General features: G+C 35.4%; 1 protein-coding gene across 1 annotated transcript in view; it reads left to right on the top strand.

Moving 5' to 3' along the window:
* RASA1 (RAS p21 protein activator 1) overlaps nt 1-19,859 on the top strand; it is a 109,853-nt gene that overhangs the window by 45,231 nt on the left and 44,763 nt on the right. The window contains 4 exon segments of the mRNA NM_174449.2: nt 13,407-13,559; nt 14,532-14,667; nt 15,246-15,316; nt 18,989-19,106. Coding sequence (NP_776874.1) covers nt 13,407-13,559; nt 14,532-14,667; nt 15,246-15,316; nt 18,989-19,106 — 478 coding nt within the window.

Consider the following 19,859-nt stretch of genomic DNA (forward strand, 5'->3'; position numbering starts at 1 on the left):
TCATATACAGACTGTGTATAGTTTAAGAGAGATTTTTGCAGCTTGTTTCCAAAGAAAAAAATCATTTGTTAAGAATTTGTCTCATGCTCCAAGATAAAGTGGCATGCTTATATTTAAATTCCTAATATATTTAAAATAATACCTCTGATGTTAATAATTTAGACTCTTTTCTTGGGCTAAGAAAAAATGTCAGTTGACAGGCATCTCCAAAAATTTCAGGTCAATGTTTAAATAAACCATTTATTTGAAACGCTAGCCAACCCGTAAACTACAATATATTCTTCACATATGCAATTATAATAGCTAGAATTAGCAACAAACATGACATCTTACTAAAACAAAACAAAAATTAAAACCTTTATGCTGAATTCTAGAACATGACTGTGGTCAGCAAGAAAACATGTAAAATATGCACATGCGGTGCTTTGTATTTCTTGAAGAAAACCTACCAAACCCAGAGTCACGTCAGTTTTTTGAAAGCAGTGCCACTTTTCCTTCATAGTTACACTTACTATCTGAAGGGATTTATGACACCCATGTTATATTGGTGGTTGTTGCTGAAGGTTCCTAAAACCACCCTCAGATTCAGTGATTTTCTAGGGGGACCATCAGAACTTGGCAAAGCTGTTGCACTCACTGTAACAGCTTCGTATAGCCAAAGGACACAGATTACAATCAGCTAAGAAAGAAAGTGCATAGGTCAGAATCCAGGAGAGACTAATTGCAAGCCTCTGGTTGTCCTTGCACAATGGAGTCAGATAGATAGTTCTTAATTCTCCTGGTCACAGTGTGGGGCAGGATGTATGAAGTATTGCTGATCAGGAAAGCTCACCTGAGCCTTGGTGTTTAAAATTTTTATTGAGGTTTAGTCATGTAGGCCTTATGCCCCCTTGTGGCTGACCTTTTTTTACTCCATCAGTTTGACTTCAGAGGTGAACCAAGTCCTCCACTGCAAATAGTGTAAATGGTCTGGCATGGTCCAAGGTTCTCAATAAACAAAGACATTTTTAACTGGACAGGATTTTCAAGTGCGTTGAGGTTATCTCCTAGGAGCGAGGCAAAGGGGAGATAGGCAGTTTAAACAACCCAGGCCAACTGTGTAGTTGTCACACAAAGAAAGTGATATTTTTATATTATAAAATAAAACATGTTAACATTTGGAAGATCTTCATAACTCAGTGAACCAATATTGCCAGGTGGCTAGCTAGTTCACGATGCTACAAAATGTATATGAATAAATGGCATACCAGTGGATTTTATTAGCAGTGTATGGAACATTTCTGGGTGTGGTTAGAGTCTACATTTTAACTTTTAAGTAGCTACATCGAATAGCCATTTTCATAACTTATGAACCAAAACAACCAACAACTGATTGAATTCAGAAACAGATATGAGAATCCGGCTCTCTTAAGTTAGCTATTAAAGAGTATATGCAAATGTAAAATAATGCTACTCTTTTCACTAAATATTCTTTTGGAACTTGTCTTACATAAGGAATATGTTTTTTATATTGACAGTAGTAACTATTATGTGTTCATTTCAAATATTTGCTATTGATTTAAAATTTTCTGTTTCAATTTTTATTAATATTTATAGAAAGAACTTACATAAGCACATTTCTTGGGGGTCAAGTAAGTTTTTAAATATGTCAGAGGACCTGGAGACCAAAAAACTGGTCTAGAGGTAATAGAAGGACGAGATGAACAGCTAAATTAAGGGACGAGTAGGCTTGTAACTGGGATCTCAGATAGCTAAGTAGGGATTTGAATGTTCTCATGAATCTTCAGTTCCATCCTGTCACCTTCATTCTTTGTTATTACAGACTGGCTCTAACAAGTAGTGGAAAACCTAGCAAGCATAATGAACAAAGATTCTTTCTTGCATCTGGTAGCATTTACCTTCAGAAGAAGACTGATTTTCACTTTCAGTGTGAAAAGCCCTGCTTGTACCCTGTACCATGGCATGACCAGTATTGACTGGGCTACATTCTTCAAAGAAAACTCCTCAGGAGCTGTGTTGTTGTAAGTGGGGGAGAAACAGTAGCCAGAGGGTGGTGTGAGTGTTGAGTGATTTTCCTGAATGGGATGGGTGCCGAGTATCAGCATCTTCGAGTGTCAGAAATTTGTATAGATTGCCAGTATTGTGGGAGCTCAGAGCAGGAGAGGTTGGGGTATTCAGATGAGGAAACTTAATATCTGCTCAGTTTCTCTTCTAGGAAAACAGATATAACCACAAGGCATCATATACTAGATGATTTTTAGATCAAACCATCACGTGGGGCAGAATGGTCTTTGGGAGATGCCATTGAGGAGGTGGAATTTGCGCTCTGCCAGGAGGCATGGTGTTCCCTGGAGGGAAGAGTGATAAAAAAATCTCTAGAATGGAGGTGGGAGGACAGTGCAGGTTGAGGAAATAGCTTGAATGGGAGAATGCAAGGCATTCACCGTGTGAATTCCAGTCAGGGATTATGACTTGAAAATTTCAGTGTAGGCAGGAATTTTTGACAAATTTGTTTTTCTTAGCTTCCCACCTGTCAGTGCCTACGATTGTGCCAAGTGCTAGAGTAGAGGACTGTGAAGATTACTTAAATGTCCCAGTATCCTCAAGTACTTTTCAAATCTAATGGAGAAAACAGATATGAAAGTGACTGACTATATTGTTGTTGTTCAGTAGCTAAGTTGTGTCCAGCTCTCTGCAACCGCATGGACTGCAGCATGCCAGGCTTCCCTGTTCTTCCCTATCTCCAATATTTTGCTCAAGCTCACGTTCATTGAGTTGGTGATGCCATCCAACCAACCATCTCATCCTCTGTTGCCCTCTTCTCCTCTTGCCGTCAAGTCTTTCTCAGCATCAGGGTCTTTTCCAAGGAGTTAGCTTTTCTCATTCAGGTGGCCAAAGTATTGGAGCTTCAGCATCAGTCCTTGTGTTGAATAGTAAGTATTGATTTCCTTTAGGATTGAATAGTTTGATCTCCTTGCTGTCCAGGGGACTCCCAGGAGTTTTCTCTAGCACCACAATTTGAAAGCATCAATTCTTCAGTGCTCAGCCTTCTTTATGGTCCACTCTTACATCTGTACATGATTGTCTGAAAAACCGTAGCTTTGATTATACAGACCTTTGTTGGCAAAGTGATGTCTCTGATGTTTAATATACCATCTCTGACTCTGTGACCCCATGAACTGTAGCCCACCAGGCTCCTCTCTCCATGGGGATTCTCCAGGCAAGAATATTAGAGTGGGATACCATGCGCTCCTTGGGATCTTCCCAACCCAGGGATTGAACCCAGGTCTCCCACACTGAAGGTGGATTCTTTAATCATTTGAGCCACCAGGGAAACCCAAGAATACTGGAGTGGGTAGCTTATCCCTTCTCCAGGGGAACTTCCCGACCCAGGAATCAAACCAGGATCTTCTGCATTGTAGGCGGATTGTTTACCAGCTGAACTACAGGGAAGCCTGACCTTTGTCGGCAAAGTGATGTCTCTGATTTTTAATTCACTATCAAGGTTTGTCATAGCTTTTCTTCCAAAGAGCAAGCGTCTTTTTAATTTCATGATTGCAGTCACCATCCACAGTGATTTTGAAGTCCAAGAAAAGAAAGTCTGTCACTGTTTCCATTGTTTCCCTAATTGCCATGAAGTGATGGGACCAGAGGGCATGACCTTCATTTTTGTAATGTTGAGTTTCAAGCCAGCTTTTCCACTCTGCTCTTTGACTGTCATCAAGAGACTCTTTAGTGCCTCTTCACTTTCTGCCATTAGGGTGGTATCGTCTTCGTATCTGAGGTTGTTGATATTTCTCTTGACAATCTTGAGTCCAGCTTGTGCTTCACGTCGCCCAGCATTTTGCATGATGTATTCTGCATAGAAGTTAAATAATCTGGGTGACAATATATACCCTTGATGTACTCCTTTCCCAATTTGGAATCACTCCATCTTTCCATGTCTGGTTCTAACTGACGCTTCTTGACCTGCATACAGATTAATCAGGAGGCAGGTAAGGTGGTCTGGTATTCCCATTACCATCTCTTGAGGAATTTTCTACAGTTTGTTGTGATCCACACAGTCAAAGGCTTTAGCATAGTCAGTGAAGCAGAAGTACGTGTTTTTCTAGAATTCCTTTGCTATCTCTGTGATCTAACGAATGTTGGCAATTTGATCTTTGGTTCCTCTGCCTTTTCTAAATCCAGTTTGTACATCTGGAAGTTCTTGGTTCATGTACTGTTGAAGCCTAGATTGAAGGATTTTTAGCATTAACCTTGCTAGCATGTGAAATAAGTACAATCATATGGTAGTTTAAACTTTGTTTGCCATTTCCCTTCTTTGGGCTTTGAATGAAAACTGACCTTTTCTAGTCCTGTGGTCATTGCTGAATTTTCCAAATTTGCTGACATATTGAGTGCAGCACTTTAGCAGAAGCATCTTTTCGGACTTTTAAATAGTTGAGCTGGAATTCCATCACCTCCATTAGCTTGGTCTGTGGTCCTAAGGCCCACTTGACTTCACACTCTAATGTCTGGCTCTAGATGAGTGACCACACCATCGTGTGTAACTATATTATAATAAGACAAAATATCAAAAAAAATCGTGTAAGAAATAAGCTGGAGCTTGATAGAAGAAGATTAATTATGACCGGAGGTTCAAGGAGATGGCACTTGTGATAGGCATATGATGAATGGCATGAATTTCTGAAGACAGTAAGGACATTTCAAGCCAAAGGAAGAGCATGATCAAAGGGATAGAGGCTTGAAAGTATGCATTTGATGTGTTTAGGAAGCGACAAATGGTCTTGTGAAGAGTGGAAAAGAATTCAGTTCTTTACTGAAAGGACTGAATTCTTTACTGAATGTCATGTCAATAGTTTGGATTTTATTCTTTTAGCAATGGGACCATTTCAGTTTTTTGAGATGCAGGTCAGGCATAGCTGTTTGGGGAAGTGTTACCGCAGATAAAGGAAATAGAAGAGCAGGAATTACTACAGGACATGATAAGGAAGGATATTGACAGTGGGAAAGGAAAAGATTAGATAAATAAAAGGAATTTGGGATTGTCCAGGCTTTTTGACCAGTTGGATATGAGATAAACAGAGGACTAAGAGCTACTGATGAGAAGTTTCCACTAGGTTGAACAATGTGTAATTTTTTTTAACCTTAAAAATATAGCAATATATAGTTTTAGTTAATAATTTGGGAGAGTGGATTGATGTATAACATAAGTCAAGATGAGAACCAGGGGAGAAGGAAGAGAAAGGATGTGGGAAGTATTATGGTGAGGTCATTTTTTGATGTGTTGAATTTGACTTCAGTTGAGATATCCAGGTTGAAAGGTCCAGCAGTTGGAAATGCAGGTTGTCAATTATGGCTGGCTGTAGAGTTAGGAATGATTTCTGTTGAAAAATACTGTATTATACCAGGTGAACCTGATGGTTATGTGTTCTAGATCATATATACTCCTCATATTTTGGAGATGCTAAAGAAAATCCTTTTGAATATTATACATGTTGTTGAGTGCATTATATTGGGAATTAGGCAGAATGAAATTATTTAAAATACAGAGTTTTATATTAATATTAAAATTGATGTATTGTTAAAAAAGGGATGTTTTAATTTTCATAGTCACTGTGTTTATAAATAAGTACAGAATTATTTTGCAGCTCTTATTAATCTTAGGGGCAAAAGCTTTCTTTTTAATAAATGTTGTGTTTTTAAAGAAGTAGCTATCTTCTAGGGTTTTCAGAGAATGTCTCAATCTGAAATTATTACAGAGTACAGTTTGTCTCCTGTTTGAATGCTGATTTGAGAGAGGGTTAAACAGCTGTTGGTGTTATGTTTTATGTACTTAAACAAGGAGCAGTTTCAGAACAATAGTCTTTTTTTCCATTGTTTTTATCTAATAGTAATCAAGCAAATTAAATACTTCCTAGCAATTATGGGTATTTGTCTTGCTTAAGAATCAACATTGATATGAAATTGAATATACTTCAGGTAAAAATAAAATTGAATATACCAGGTAAAAATAATTTTTAAAAAATGAATACAGGCTAATCCTTTGATTTCTGTTAGTGGAAGTTCAAAAATTTAATCATATTTTTCTGTGACTTCTTAGGTAATTTGCTACACAATCTATAATTTTATTAACTTTTAGAAAACATGCAAGACAGATGTTCAAATCTATCAAAGTAGGAAATAGAGGAAATGGAAAACTAGAGAATAGTTTGCATGTTTCAACTCCAGTGATGTTGGAGATGCAGTTTGCAAGTTGACAGAAGTGTTATGGCTAGAGAAATAGGAAGGAGTCAGTTTTGCTTTTGAAATTTTGAGTCTGCTAACTGCTAAGTCGCTTCAGTCGTGTCCGACTCTGTGTGACCCCATAGATGGCAGCCCACTAGGCTCCTCCATCCCTGGGATTCTCCAGGCAAGAACACTGGAGTGGGTTGCCATTTCCTTCTCCAATGCATGAAAGTGAAAAGTGAAAGTGAAGTCGATCAGTCGTGTCCGACTCTTAGTGACCCCATGGACTGCAGCCCACCAGGCTCCTCCGTCCATGGGATTTTCCAGGCAAGAGTACTGGAGTGGGGTGCCATTGCTGTTGCCATTAACAGTATAGAGGAGTAAAGCAGAAGGGGTATGTGGATGTATGTGTTTGCTTAAGGATAGATGCTGACCTGTAGTTGCCTTAGGGCTTCCCAGGTGATGCAGTGGTAAAGAATCCATCTGCCAGTGCAGGAGACACAGGAGACATGAGTTTGATCCTTGGGTCAGGAAGATCCCCTGGAGTAGGAAATGGCAACCCACTCTAGTATTCTTGCCTGGAAAATTCCATGGACAGAGGAGCCTGGTGGGCTACAGTCAAGAGGGTTGCAGAGAGTCAAACATGGTTGAGTGCATGCACACACACGCAGAGTCACCTTAGTTGAAATTTCTTAGAGGGTACTTGGTAACATAGAAGCTTAACAGGAAAGTCAGCCTTGGAAGAATTTGGGAATCATCATCACAGAAGTTATGCTTTGAGCTTAAGAGATACAGATATTTCCATGAGTAAGAATAGAGAAATAGAAATTTCTGAGGAAATAAAGACCAAAAAAACCATAGAAAATAAAAATGTAGGATGACCTTTGGCTTAGTTGCATTATCTTTTCATCTCCTTAAAAAAAAATGTTAAATAGGAAACATATTTTGAAAAAGCATAGGGAGGAAAACTAAAACAGTGCCTAAACATGGTAGGTGCTTAAATATTTGTTGAATGAATAAAGGTAATTTGTTTAGGATATAAGGGACGTATGTGCTGTGCTTAGTTGTTCAGTCGTGTCCTACTCTTTGTGACCCCATGGACTGTAGCCCTCCAGGCTCCTCTGTCCACGGGGATTCCCCAGGTAGAAATACTGAGGGTTGCCCTGCCCTCTTCCAGGGGATTTTCCCAACCCAGGGATTGAACCCAGGTCTTCCGCATTGCAGGCAAATTCTTTACATTCTGAGCTACCAAGGAAGCCCAAGAATACTGGAGTGGGTAGCCTGTCCCTTCTCCAGGGGATCTTCCTGACCCAGGAATCCAACCAGGGTCTCCTGCATTGCAGGGGGATTCTTTACCAGCTGAGCTACCAGGGAAGCCCTTATAGGGACATATAGGAGAGAGTAATGGACTCGTAGTGGAGAACTTTGAGTGACATATTCTGATATCCCTAGCCCAGGAGATTATTGTTGAGAGCAGATGAGTGGATCGATCCGAGAATATTTTGAACTTTTAAAATGTTCTTTGAGGTACTGAGAGAGTTCAACGAGTGAGGTCTTAAGTCTAGTCTAATTCAGGAGGTTATATTCTTTCCATATTATCTGATAAGAGTTAGACTTGCAAAGTATATTTTGAAAGTTTAAAATATTTTCATGTTCCCATATCTGTATATAAGCTTTTTTTGGCCTTTGCTTGCCTTTACATTTTCCCTCTGCCTGTGACATCTTTCTCCCATTCTCAGTCCTTTGCTTTCTCTGAATTAGTTGCTCCTTACCTTGTAGGTTTCCATTTAGCCATCAGTTTTTTTCAGAAGGTGCACACTAAAATGCTAAGACTGAAGTTTTCCATTTGCCCCCACATTCTAGTACTTGATGTACCAGATCACCGTTGCCTGTTTTGTCTGTATTCTCCTCGAGATCAGAAACCGTAAACTTACACGTAGTGGTGTTCTGTGGTGGTAACTTGTTTTTCTACCAGGTAGTACAGTGCTTGGCGCTTAGTTTGTTGGCCATGGACTAAAGACCATGCCAGACTGAAGTTTGCTTTTAAACTTCAGACTCGGTATTTTAAAGATGTATCTTAAAATACAGGTTAAGAAATGTTGTAATTACAGTAGGTAGCCACTGAATCACCATACCCTCCAAAGTTTTAGATCTAACACTGTGAAATTTTTTAAGTATTTTTAAGAAGAAAAACTGCCCTTCAAGATAGTTTACAACTGTGTTACAGTAATGCATTCATTGGACCAGATAAGTGGTCACGAATCTCATTTTGTTGCCCCTTTTTTGTGTTCTTAGTTACTGGCATGAACTATAATTGTTGAAGTTCTAAGGAAAACTAAACTGTAAAAAATGGTAGTTTTCTGATAAATGAAATTCCACAGATATAATAGCTGGAAGATGTGAGGTAGGAACTGTTAGTCTCCTGCTGGTAAGTATTATGCTTTTCCTTTTTTTGGTTACTTTTAAAAAATGTCTTTAACGTGTTTGATTAGTGTACAGCATTTTTGGAAATGGTATGGCTCTCTCTGCCTTTCATTATCTGTTTTTTGAAGTGACAGGAGTTAGGTTAGTGAGAACGAGACTATCTTGGTTGAGTGTACTTCACTTTAAATTTTTGATTGCATAAGCATCATGTTATTTGGTCCTACCTTTAGTAGGATCAGTCTGTCAGTAAACTGAATTTGTGAATATATAATAGTGCTGTTTCCTTAAAACTACTTCTCCAGAACTTAAACCTCTAGGTCCAAAACCCTGTAAATATGTCACCTGTGGCAAAAGGAAATAGAATTTCTGCTCTTTTCATGAGCTAATTTGAGATACACAGCCAGCTGCATAGACACACACACACACACACACACACACACACTGCTTATTGCCTGAACATACAAGTATACTCAAGAGGGCGAACATACACATGAGTATTAATTTTACTGTAGTTGGTCTAAGGATACTACAGCTCTTAGACTTAGTCTAGTGATTGTTCATGTGAATTACTAGTGACCAGATTTTAGTCTGTCTGCATAGTGATATGGGGGAAAAAAAAGACTGAATAAAATCGTTTATGTAAGGTATCTTTACTTTCCCCTCTAAAAAGTCCATTTATTTTTGTTAACCACCAGCTTACACTGTACAACTGTAAGAAATGTGTTTGTTAAGAGGAAATGGAAGTTGCAGGAGGTTTATAGTAGTTTTAGCATATGTTTTTAGTTTATGTCTTACCGGTCTGAAATAACCAATTTAATTTCAGAAAGGACGGCACATGAGAAAATCTGCTTAACACATCTTTGAGAGTTACAGAAAAACTCTGGTTTGTGAGACGACCAGGCACACAGCGTTCCAGGTGACTCAGGTGACAAGAAATGTTCTGGCAGTTAGATTCCTGCACATGTTTCTCTGAGAACTTCGGTGCCTGTCAGCGGCATAACTAGGAGGAATAGCCTGGTGGAAAGTAAAAGTGACCTGCTAGGAGCTTCAGTGTAGTTTCCTTTTTAGACAAAGGATGTTTGTTGATAGTGCTATTTTAATTGTTTTCTACTGAGTAGACAGTTTCCATTTAGTATTGCCAGGTTAGTTAAATAGTTCGAGTTAAGTGTCTGTCTATATTCACACCAGGTTGCTTTCTTATTGTACAGATTTCTTCATTATTCTCCCTGATTAGCCTCTCCAAAGTCCCTTAAACATACTGCACCAGTGTAAAACATGCGTTTATAAAAACATTTATGTGATTCTAGATTTAGAAATATGATGATCCTGTAGCTTGCCCAACTTGTCTTTTCTAGTTAACTTACTTAATATGTTTCATGTCAGATGTTTTATCTTAGATATAGTGATTGTGTAGTGTCTACTATGTCTGCTTGTAAGATTTCTTAACAAAAAATGGCAAAACTAGCTGAGAAAAACATACTTACTTCTTAAATTTCCTGCTGTTTCTTTTTCAAATCTTCCTTAAAAGAGAGACAGAACATGAGAGAGGGATAGCTTACTTTTAAATAGGAGAACATTAGATATTTTACTATTAAAGTATTAGGCAAATTTAAGTCACAGTATCTCAAATGCATGTTGTCCTTGCTATCCCTCCAAAAAATATATCCACGTTGGGGCAGAATGAGGCTATTTGAGGGCTTCTAGAAGCCTAGAATTGCCAGGAGGAATGAGAGTATTCCAGTGTCAATTAATATGTGTGATCTGTAAAGTTCAAAGAGATGTTTTGGGAAAAGAAATTTCCTCTTAAAATCAGTATTTTAGTAGAAACAAAGATTGGTATTTCCTGTCCTCATCCCAAAATTAGATGGAAAGTAAACAAGACTGGAAAATAGGAAGATAACTGAGGCTTAGGTGATCCACAAATTCAGCAGTCAATTAGTATACAATTTGAGATTTTCATTGATGACGTTGATTTAGTCTTGTAGTCTGTGTATATTGTTTATAATTTATATGTATCAAGTTTTGTATGTATTTATTTATAATAAATTTATGCAACCTTCTGTGAAGTTAGTTATTATGTGCCTATACAGCCTGTGGTAGTGCTTTTTCATTTTTATGTATTTCTCTGAAGGAGTTTAGGACAAATATTTAATATATTTTAAGGCTGAGATGAAGATTATTTCCCCCCTTTTTACAAGTGATGGTAATGAGGTACAAAGTTTAGAGACTTGACCATGATTATGGAGGTTTCTGGTAAGTCCTAGTCTCACCAGTCCATTTAGTCTCTTGGAGAAGGAAATGGCAACCCACTCCAGTATTCTTGCCTGGAGAATCCCAGGGATGGGGGAGCCTGGTGGGCTACCATCTATGGGGTCGCACAGAGTTGGACACGACTGAAGCGGCTTAGCAGCAGCAGTAGCAGCAGCAGCAGAGGTGCCATTGCAACCATCTTATCTGTGCAGATGCAGTTGAAATATTCTTGTTAGTATGATTCATCTTGATAATTTGAAGTGAACATAGATCAAGAAATTCTAAGTTTTCTGAGTAAGACCATTCAGGTTTTTTCCTTGAATCTCAGAGACTTGTAGCAGTGTAATGTTTGAACACTTTCGAGAATCACATTCAACTCCATATATGCTCATATGCCTATAATTTTGTTATAGTCGTAATCAAGAATTGACATGTTTTACCTAATGTATTCAAAACTTAAGGGATTTTTGCATAAAGGGACTTACTTATAATCAGGAAACAAACGTTGTTTATTTAGTTTTAAGTCTCTGTCTTGAACTGAATACGTGTCCGAATGCCAGAATCTTACGGAAAGTACTTAGATGTAAAAATTGAAAATCACAGATATAAGTCTTTAGTTACAGGTTTATTATAATGTAGGATTGTGTAATGCCTCATGAACCTCCATGTATCATCTTACAGTGAGCTTACAAAATGAGATTAAAAAAAATCTTTTAATTTTGACGTTTTCCTTAAAATACAACAGAAATTTAACATATCAAGTACACAAAAATACTTTGTTTCAAACTGTCCTTAATTTTGTCTCTATTGAACCTGTAAATCTGCTCTCTGTGTTAACTCCACTACTTCAGGTAATAAGGAATGTACCTGTTTGACATTCCAAAGTTGAACCATGTATTTTCACAGCTAAATAAACTTCGAGACTGGAATTTCAAAATTTTGTTCTGATCATCTGTAATTGAATTTTAGCTTTTCAAAGAGCTTTAAATGATCATTGGTCCAGGCCTTTCCTATTAGACTTTAAAAACCACAGATCTTAATAGTTAAATTTACTTGTCAGTAGCCTCAAAGACGGAGAAGGCAATGGCACCCCACCCCAGTACTCCTGCCTGGAAAATCCCATGGACGGAGGAGCCTGGTAGGCTGCAGTCCATGGGGTCGCTGAGGGTAGGACACGACTGAGTGACTTCACTTTCACTTTTCACTTTCATGCATTGGAGAAGGAAATGGCAACCCACTCCAGTGTTCTTGCCTGGAGAATCCCAGGGACGGGGGAGCCTGGTGGACTGCCATCTATGGGGTCACACAGAGTCGGACACGACTGAAGTGACTTAGCAGCAGCAGCAGCCTCAAAGAATGGTTGAAGTGAAGACTAGGATTTTAGAGGAAAGCAGTGTTTATTTGTTGTTCTGCTTCTTCCTCTAATACTAATGGTTTACGATTGTTTTTTTCCTGTTGAGTTACAGTGAAGCTCCAAGACTGTTTTTTCATTATTTGTCTTATACACAGATTTTCAAATAAATAGGTTGGGTTTTAGAAGAAAATTAAAAGTAATTCTTGTGAGAAGTTTTAAGTGTTTTTTTTTTTAAATAAACTAAGAAGTCAAGAATAGTAAACTTTCACTACATCAAGCTTACAGAAGCAGTCATAGTACTATAATAATTTTAACTGTCAATTTATGGCTAGATAATACGTCAATGTATTGTTAATGTAAATGTTTATTGTTTTCCTCTCAATGTTTCAAGTTAAGACTGTAAGTACCAAGGATAAATTTGGATGACTAATATAGTGAAAGTGTAAAAATATTTTATAACAGTTACTTTGTAGATTTGTTACTATGCTTATATGAAAATTCCAATTTGTTTATTTCAATCCATGTGGCTTTTATAGGCCTAGATTGGTAGTGTGAATGATGCTAGGGTTGTAGCCACTCATTTAAGCAGATTATCTAGTAGTATGGTAGGTAGAAGATAGTTAAATTGAGAGCAGGAAAATAGACAAAGTTATTATTTATTTTCCACCTGTTTGTTATATTTGAAGAGTTCAAATGTGTGGTTATGGAGTGGATCATCTTAAGACAAAAGGAAATAACCAGTTTCATATTGAAATGGAAAATTAGTAGCCTTCAGACAGCATCATTTCCATTTGTCCATCTTACTCTTATTTTTCTAATTAGGCATTTGATTGTAAGAAGTGTTTGTATCTTGAACAGACAGACAGTTCTAGGGGTTCGAGAGATGGGCTGAAATAGAAGAGGTGAATATGTGAGGAGTTTAGTTAAGCCTGAGCTTTATACAACAGATTAAAAAGTGAGTAAATGAGTTCATTATTTTTGAGAGACTAGGAAATTAAAAATAATTGAGTTAAAATTGGAATGAATGTTTCAGAGTAAAATGTAAATGTTACATGTAGGTATGCAAAGTCTGTCATAGTATGTTTTTCAATTACCAATAGTAATTTTATGGTTTCTATTTTTATTCTTATGTTTTAACTTTCTTTCTTAGGTGGTATCATGGAAAACTTGATAGAACTATAGCAGAAGAACGCCTCAGGCAAGCAGGGAAGTCCGGCAGTTACCTTATAAGAGAGAGTGATCGGAGGCCAGGGTCCTTTGTACTTTCCTTTCTTAGCCAGACGAACGTTGTCAACCATTTTAGGTAAGTCTTTATTCCTATTATGAGGCTACATCCTATAGCTGTTTTGCTGTAGTATTCATAAGTATACCTGCTTTAGTGACATTTAAATAATGGATAAAGAAATGTGTTTTCAATTAAATGATTTAATAAGTGTTTTAGAATAGATATTATTAATGCTTATATTTTTGTTTAAAAACAGTATTATTGGACTTTTTTGTGCTGATCATAAATACAGTTACTGCTTTTAAAGTACAAAGAATTACAAAGAAACTTTGGTAAAGCAGAAATGATGGATATTTTCAGATCACTGAGTGATAGAAAATGCAGAAACTGTATTTTAAAAGTGCCCTTTATTTCATTTTACCTTCTCTGTTCTGAAACTCTTTCTAGACATTCATTCAGTTAAACAGGTATCTGGATTTTCAAGTACAGCTATAAAACTCTGTATCAATATATTTACATATAGTGTTGTCTTTGATTTCATTTTTATGGGAGATGTTGAAAAAAATCTAGTGCCTGTAAAGTTAAATGAAAAAGTGTTTTATACCCTTAATTTTTAGATTTTAAAATATGCTTTAAAAGTACTATCATCACACATGTGGAATGTGAAATTATTATACTCTAAATATTTCAAGAGCTCTGTAAGCTACTTTTAGCCTAAGATAATTATTAAAATTGCTCTTTTGTCTTAAATATGGAAAGTAAGGAGAGGTATCTGAGGATGGATTTATAAATATTTTAATGAATTAAGTAATTGAGGTTTATAAGTCAGATACGTATTTCATTTCAAATGTATGCATATATCTTTTCAAAAAGAAATAGCCTCAACTAACTTGGATATGGTGAAGGTATTAATAAGTGGTATTTAAATACAGGGATGCAGGTAAAGGAAAAGTTTGAGAATTACAGATTTCTAATTTCTATGGAACTTGGTCTTAAAAATTGACTATAAAAGTTTTTCTTATATTGTATTTTTTTTTCCTGTACAAATAGGATTATTGCTATGTGTGGAGATTACTACATTGGTGGAAGACGTTTTTCTTCTCTGTCAGACCTAATAGGTTATTACAGTCATGTTTCCTGTTTGCTTAAAGGAGAAAAACTGCTTTATCCAGTTGCACCGCCAGAGGCAAGTAAATTGTCTTTCAAAACTTTATTATTTCACTTTACTAATAGGATTAGCTCTTGTTCAGATTCTCGTGATGTTTATTATATAATTAAAGATTTAATTCTGGTTGTAGTGTCAGAGCAAAATTGGCAACTTCTTTTAAAAGAGTGATTTTACTTTGTGTTTACCAGATTTTTTATCATACAGTATGGTGATACCCTAACAAATATTTCTTAGTAAATGAGGAGTAATTACTGATATCCTAGTACTAATGCTGAAGTTGCTCTAAGATTCTGAAATGTCTTGTGCATTATTGGAGAAAGGTTACTTTATATGTTCTGCAGTTTAGTTAAAATTAAGTGATAACTCATAATACCTTGTTAAAAACATTGGTTATACTGTTAAAAGAATTTTTGTAAAAACAAAAACATAACAAGATGAGCATTTCTAGGATTTGTATTTTTAGAGCCCCAGTAAAAAATAGTTTGATCTTGGGTTCTATAATGTGGATTTTTATTGAATTTTTATGTGGACATACCCAATTTGACTTTGACATAGAAAAGTGTTCTTCTGTAAATCAGTTTTTTTATGGTTTCTAGCCAGTAGAAGATAGAAGGCGTGTCCGAGCCATTCTCCCTTACACAAAAGTACCAGACACTGATGAAATAAGGTATTTTATAATATATTTTCATTTATAGGCATTTGAAACAGACTTTGAAAATTTGTAGCTCTTGGACTAGGAAGGTTTTGAAATTGAGGAAAGAGCATCCAGCAAAGCATGTCTTTAATGTTACATCCATTGTTCCTGTCTCCCTGTGTTGGCTTACCTGTTCAGACTGTAGATTTGGATCAGAGAAGCCACAGTGAAGATGACAGGAGAAGTAACTTAGCTTTTATTAGACTATCTTACAAAGTAAGGAGAGGGCTGTTATATTCAGTACTCTGTTTTAATTTGTATTACATGACATTTATGCCTCAGCTGTAAATGTTACTCAAGTGATTTAATTTTTATTTTACATTATGAGTGAATAATTTTATTGTTAATGGTATAAAACTATAGAACATAATAAATTTTGTTTTTTTATTATTATATAGTTTGTTTTTATTATGTCTGTATAATTTGATTTATTATATGAGTTGATAATGATCAAATTTACTATATAATTTGATAATCAATTATCAAATTATCTGTATCTTTCTGTAAGCTACCAGCTTTCTGATTTGTTTCTTACTCATAAAATGTTAAGGCTGCTTTTAATAATTACTGGCCCTGAGTTAAACCTTCTCATGGAAATCAACAGCAGCATTTAAAATGTAGTGATAACTTTCGGAAGGTACTAAAAGCCAAAGACAGTAAAACTGTTGGTGCCTTAGCACAAATCAAGACAGTGTAACAAATATATAGTGTTTTTCACTGCCCCATACTTGCAGTTAAACAAAATCGCTGGTTTCACTTATGACTGTTCTTGGTGAGATACGAAAGCATGTTTATTTTCTAAATCTCAACCTATGGCTACATATCTTTTTAATACCTTTGTAATGAGATGGGACATATTCACAAAGCACCTCTACTGTGTACCAAAGTTCAGTGTTTTGAGGAAAAGAGGTACATTGAGAGCTGAACCAACTACCTTTTTTGTGCACACCATTTTCACTTGAGAGAATAACTGACAGGCAAATTATGGTTATTCACACTTGAGTATCTGACCTTTTTTTAAGAGGAATAACTGACAGTATTTGTTGCCAATGACAATTTGAGCTTTTAGGGAAAAATTAGAATTTTGGATACCCTATATTTGCCATCAGGAGTTTGACAGCTTCTTAGATGCTTCATGACTTTTCTGACAAGATTGGTGGTGATATTGAAGAATGTGATGTTTTGATACTATATAACATATTTTTGAGGTTACCAAATTATGGTTGGGCAAAAGATCTACTCAAAGGGTAAAACAGACCAATAGACGTTATTGGAGTGGTACAGAAAGTTCATAGATGCGTAGTTTAAGATTCCACATTATAATCAACCTCCAAAAAAATACTACTGTCAAGGTTTAGGTTTAATGTCATAGAATATCTATAGTTATCTGAAAGGCTATTAATATACTCATCCCTTTCACAGCTACATATTTGTATAAAGCCAGATTTTCCTCATATACTTTAAGCAAAAAAACTATATAGCAACAGATTGAATACAGAAACAGATAGGAGAACCCAGTAGTTAAGCCAGACATGTACAAAAATGCAAGACAATAATATTCTTACTCAACTTGTGAAAATTATAATTACTTTTTGTATTATGATAATGCGTATGTTAATATTTTAAAGGAGTTAATAAATATTTTTAAATATTTACATTTTAAACTCTAATATGGTAAACATCAATAGATATATAATTCATGTAAATGAATAAATGAGAAAACCTATTTAGGGTATCAGTTTTTAAAAGTGTAAATGGTTCCTGAGAGACCTTCCAAAAGTTGAATACTTCTGATCTAGGAAGGTGAAAATTTAAACATAAATTAGAATGACATAAATATGTATGAAGTTGTGAGTCTTTTTAAGTTTGTATATACCTGAGAGGGCTTCCTTGGTGGCTCAGACAGTAAAGAGTCTGCCTGCAGTGCGGAGATCTGGGTTTGATCCTTTCATTGGCAAGATCCCCTGGAGAAGGAAATGGCAACCCACTCCAATATTCTTGCCTGAAAAATCCCATGAACAGAGGAGCCTGGTGGGCTACAGTCCATAGGGTTGCAAAGAGTTGGACATGACTGAGCAACTAACACACACAAGTAACTGAGAAGTTTTTTTCCATAAGGAAAAACATCTGAAGATAAATAAAATTTAATAAAGCACTTTAACCTGTGTTGAAGAAAAATGCAAAATAATACATAATGAATTTTAGGATTATGTTATGTTATCTTACGAGGTGCTAGTAAGCTTTTTCTTTTCTTTTTTTTTTTGCATCATAAAAAGTTGGTAGTATAACAGCAGTTATACTGCTGTTATAAGAAGTAAACAACTTAAAAAAAACCTCTTATGACTGTATTTGACCAAAAATGAAACATGACATTTCTCATTTCTCTTTGACTTCTTGTCCATATGCACTCCCTTTTTACTTATGATTATTTTCTTAATGTATCTATTTGGTTCTGGAAAAGAATAATTTATTTGGCTAAGTGGTTATGTCTGCCACCTTTCAGCTAGTAAAATATTGGTCACTGTTAAGACCTTTAGAATCAAGGTAGAATGCAGTATTCTGTGCTTATTCAAAATGAGTGTATTTCAAGCATGATACTACTCCAAGTAACCATGAAGCTTCAGAGAGTCTAGAGAAAAACAAAGTTTTCAAAGACATGAGAAGAGATTTACTTACTACATCTTTGGTTTGTATATTAAGTTTGAATATTTGGTTTGAATATTAAGACTCAAAGGCAAATTTGATTAAATAAATACATATATATGACAGATAAGGATATAGATATAGGGTTAGTTGTAGCATTCAGTCAATCTTAAAATCTTAATCACTCAAAAGCATTTGTTCAAGCCTAAAAGGAAAAGTTCAAGGAATTATTAATGGGTTTTATATTGATGAAATACATTAACAATTTTTTAGTTCTGTGATTGGGTAAAGATTGAAAACATCTAGATGACAATGAAAGTAAACTATAGTGTGTGTGTGTGTGTGTGTATCCCTCCACTTGGATATTGATGACAGAAAAAACATGCATGCATTTTCATACCACTTGGTTCTACTTTTGGAGAAAGAGTGCTATACTTGTTGGACCATGATAGCTAAGTGGATTAAATAAACCCTATTTTTTTTTTTAATGAGAGAAATGTTAGTTTCATAAGCATCTGTGTGATAAGGCTAAATATGCTTATTTAAAATCAACTTTTTATAAAGTAACCTGTGTATGTGGAATGAGTTCATGTTTATGTTTATAATTTTAGTTTAACCTACTTTTGAAAGAGTAATAACATTGAAACTTAAATTTTAAAGTTCAGTTTTCTTGTAGTTACACCCCCAAAGCTGTAATATATGTATAATTACTGTCCATATAAATTCCAGTTTGAGTCTAATAATAATCCAGTGATATAGATAGTACAATTACCATTATTAAACCCATTTTACACATGATGAAATTCAGATTCAGGTTTACAAGTATCTTCAAAGTTTTACATGTAAATGATGACAGAAACAGAACAAAAATCTAGGGTATTTGACTTTAAAAAAACCCTTGCATTTTATAGTATTATCTCTGTGATGTGGTATATGATCACGTAAATTTCCATGTTTCAAAATTTCATTTAATTTTGATAACTTCATAATTACTATTTTCAGTTTCTTAAAAGGAGATATGTTCATTGTTCATAACGAATTAGAAGATGGATGGATGTGGGTTACAAATCTAAGAACAGATGAACAAGGTCTTATTGTTGAAGACTTAGTAGAAGAGGTGGTAAGTTTTATTTTTTCTTCTCCTTCTTAAAACTTTAAATACTTCTTAAATTTGAAACTTGCCCATAATCAGGGAAATCAGCTATAGATAACATTTCTTTTATGAAACCTTAATTCATAAGTGCAAGTAATTTTTCATTAAAATGCATTTACTGTTGGTAAATGCTATTTATTTGTAAAGCGCACATCCAAGTTAACCACATCATTCTGTAGCTGCCAATTTTCAGAAAATTTTCATGAGTTTCTAAGAATTAAAAATGTTTTAACGTTTGTGCTTGTTTGTATCCCTTTTTAAAAATCTTCTTGGTCTTCCTCGTAAATGATGTTATGTCAAACTGACTGTGGAATCTCAAATGGTTGCACGTGTTTGCTTTCAAAGTCTTTATCTCCCAAATATATGTATAATTTTCTAGTAACCTTGGAGAAATTTAGTTACATTACACGTATATTATCACATGGTTTTATATTGTGAATATTTGGCTTGTTTTCAGTGTCATCAAAAAGTACATTATCAGCAGTCTTAGACACAGTATAAATAATTCTATATATGCATTTTTAGATACAGATCAGCATTCAAGCAGCATTTGCACTTCAAATACAGTATTCAGTATCCCCAAAACATATTAAACGTTATATTATAGTTTAGGAATTCACTCATTTGGATTTGTCCAGCAGGATGGAATGGTTTTCTGTTATTCTTTTCACAACCTTCAGAGTGACTATTTTTAAATTATGCCTTGAACCTGGTAATATG

This window comes from Bos taurus, chromosome 7, assembly GCF_002263795.3.
Source record: "Bos taurus isolate L1 Dominette 01449 registration number 42190680 breed Hereford chromosome 7, ARS-UCD2.0, whole genome shotgun sequence".
Taxonomy (NCBI): Eukaryota; Metazoa; Chordata; class Mammalia; order Artiodactyla; family Bovidae; genus Bos; species Bos taurus.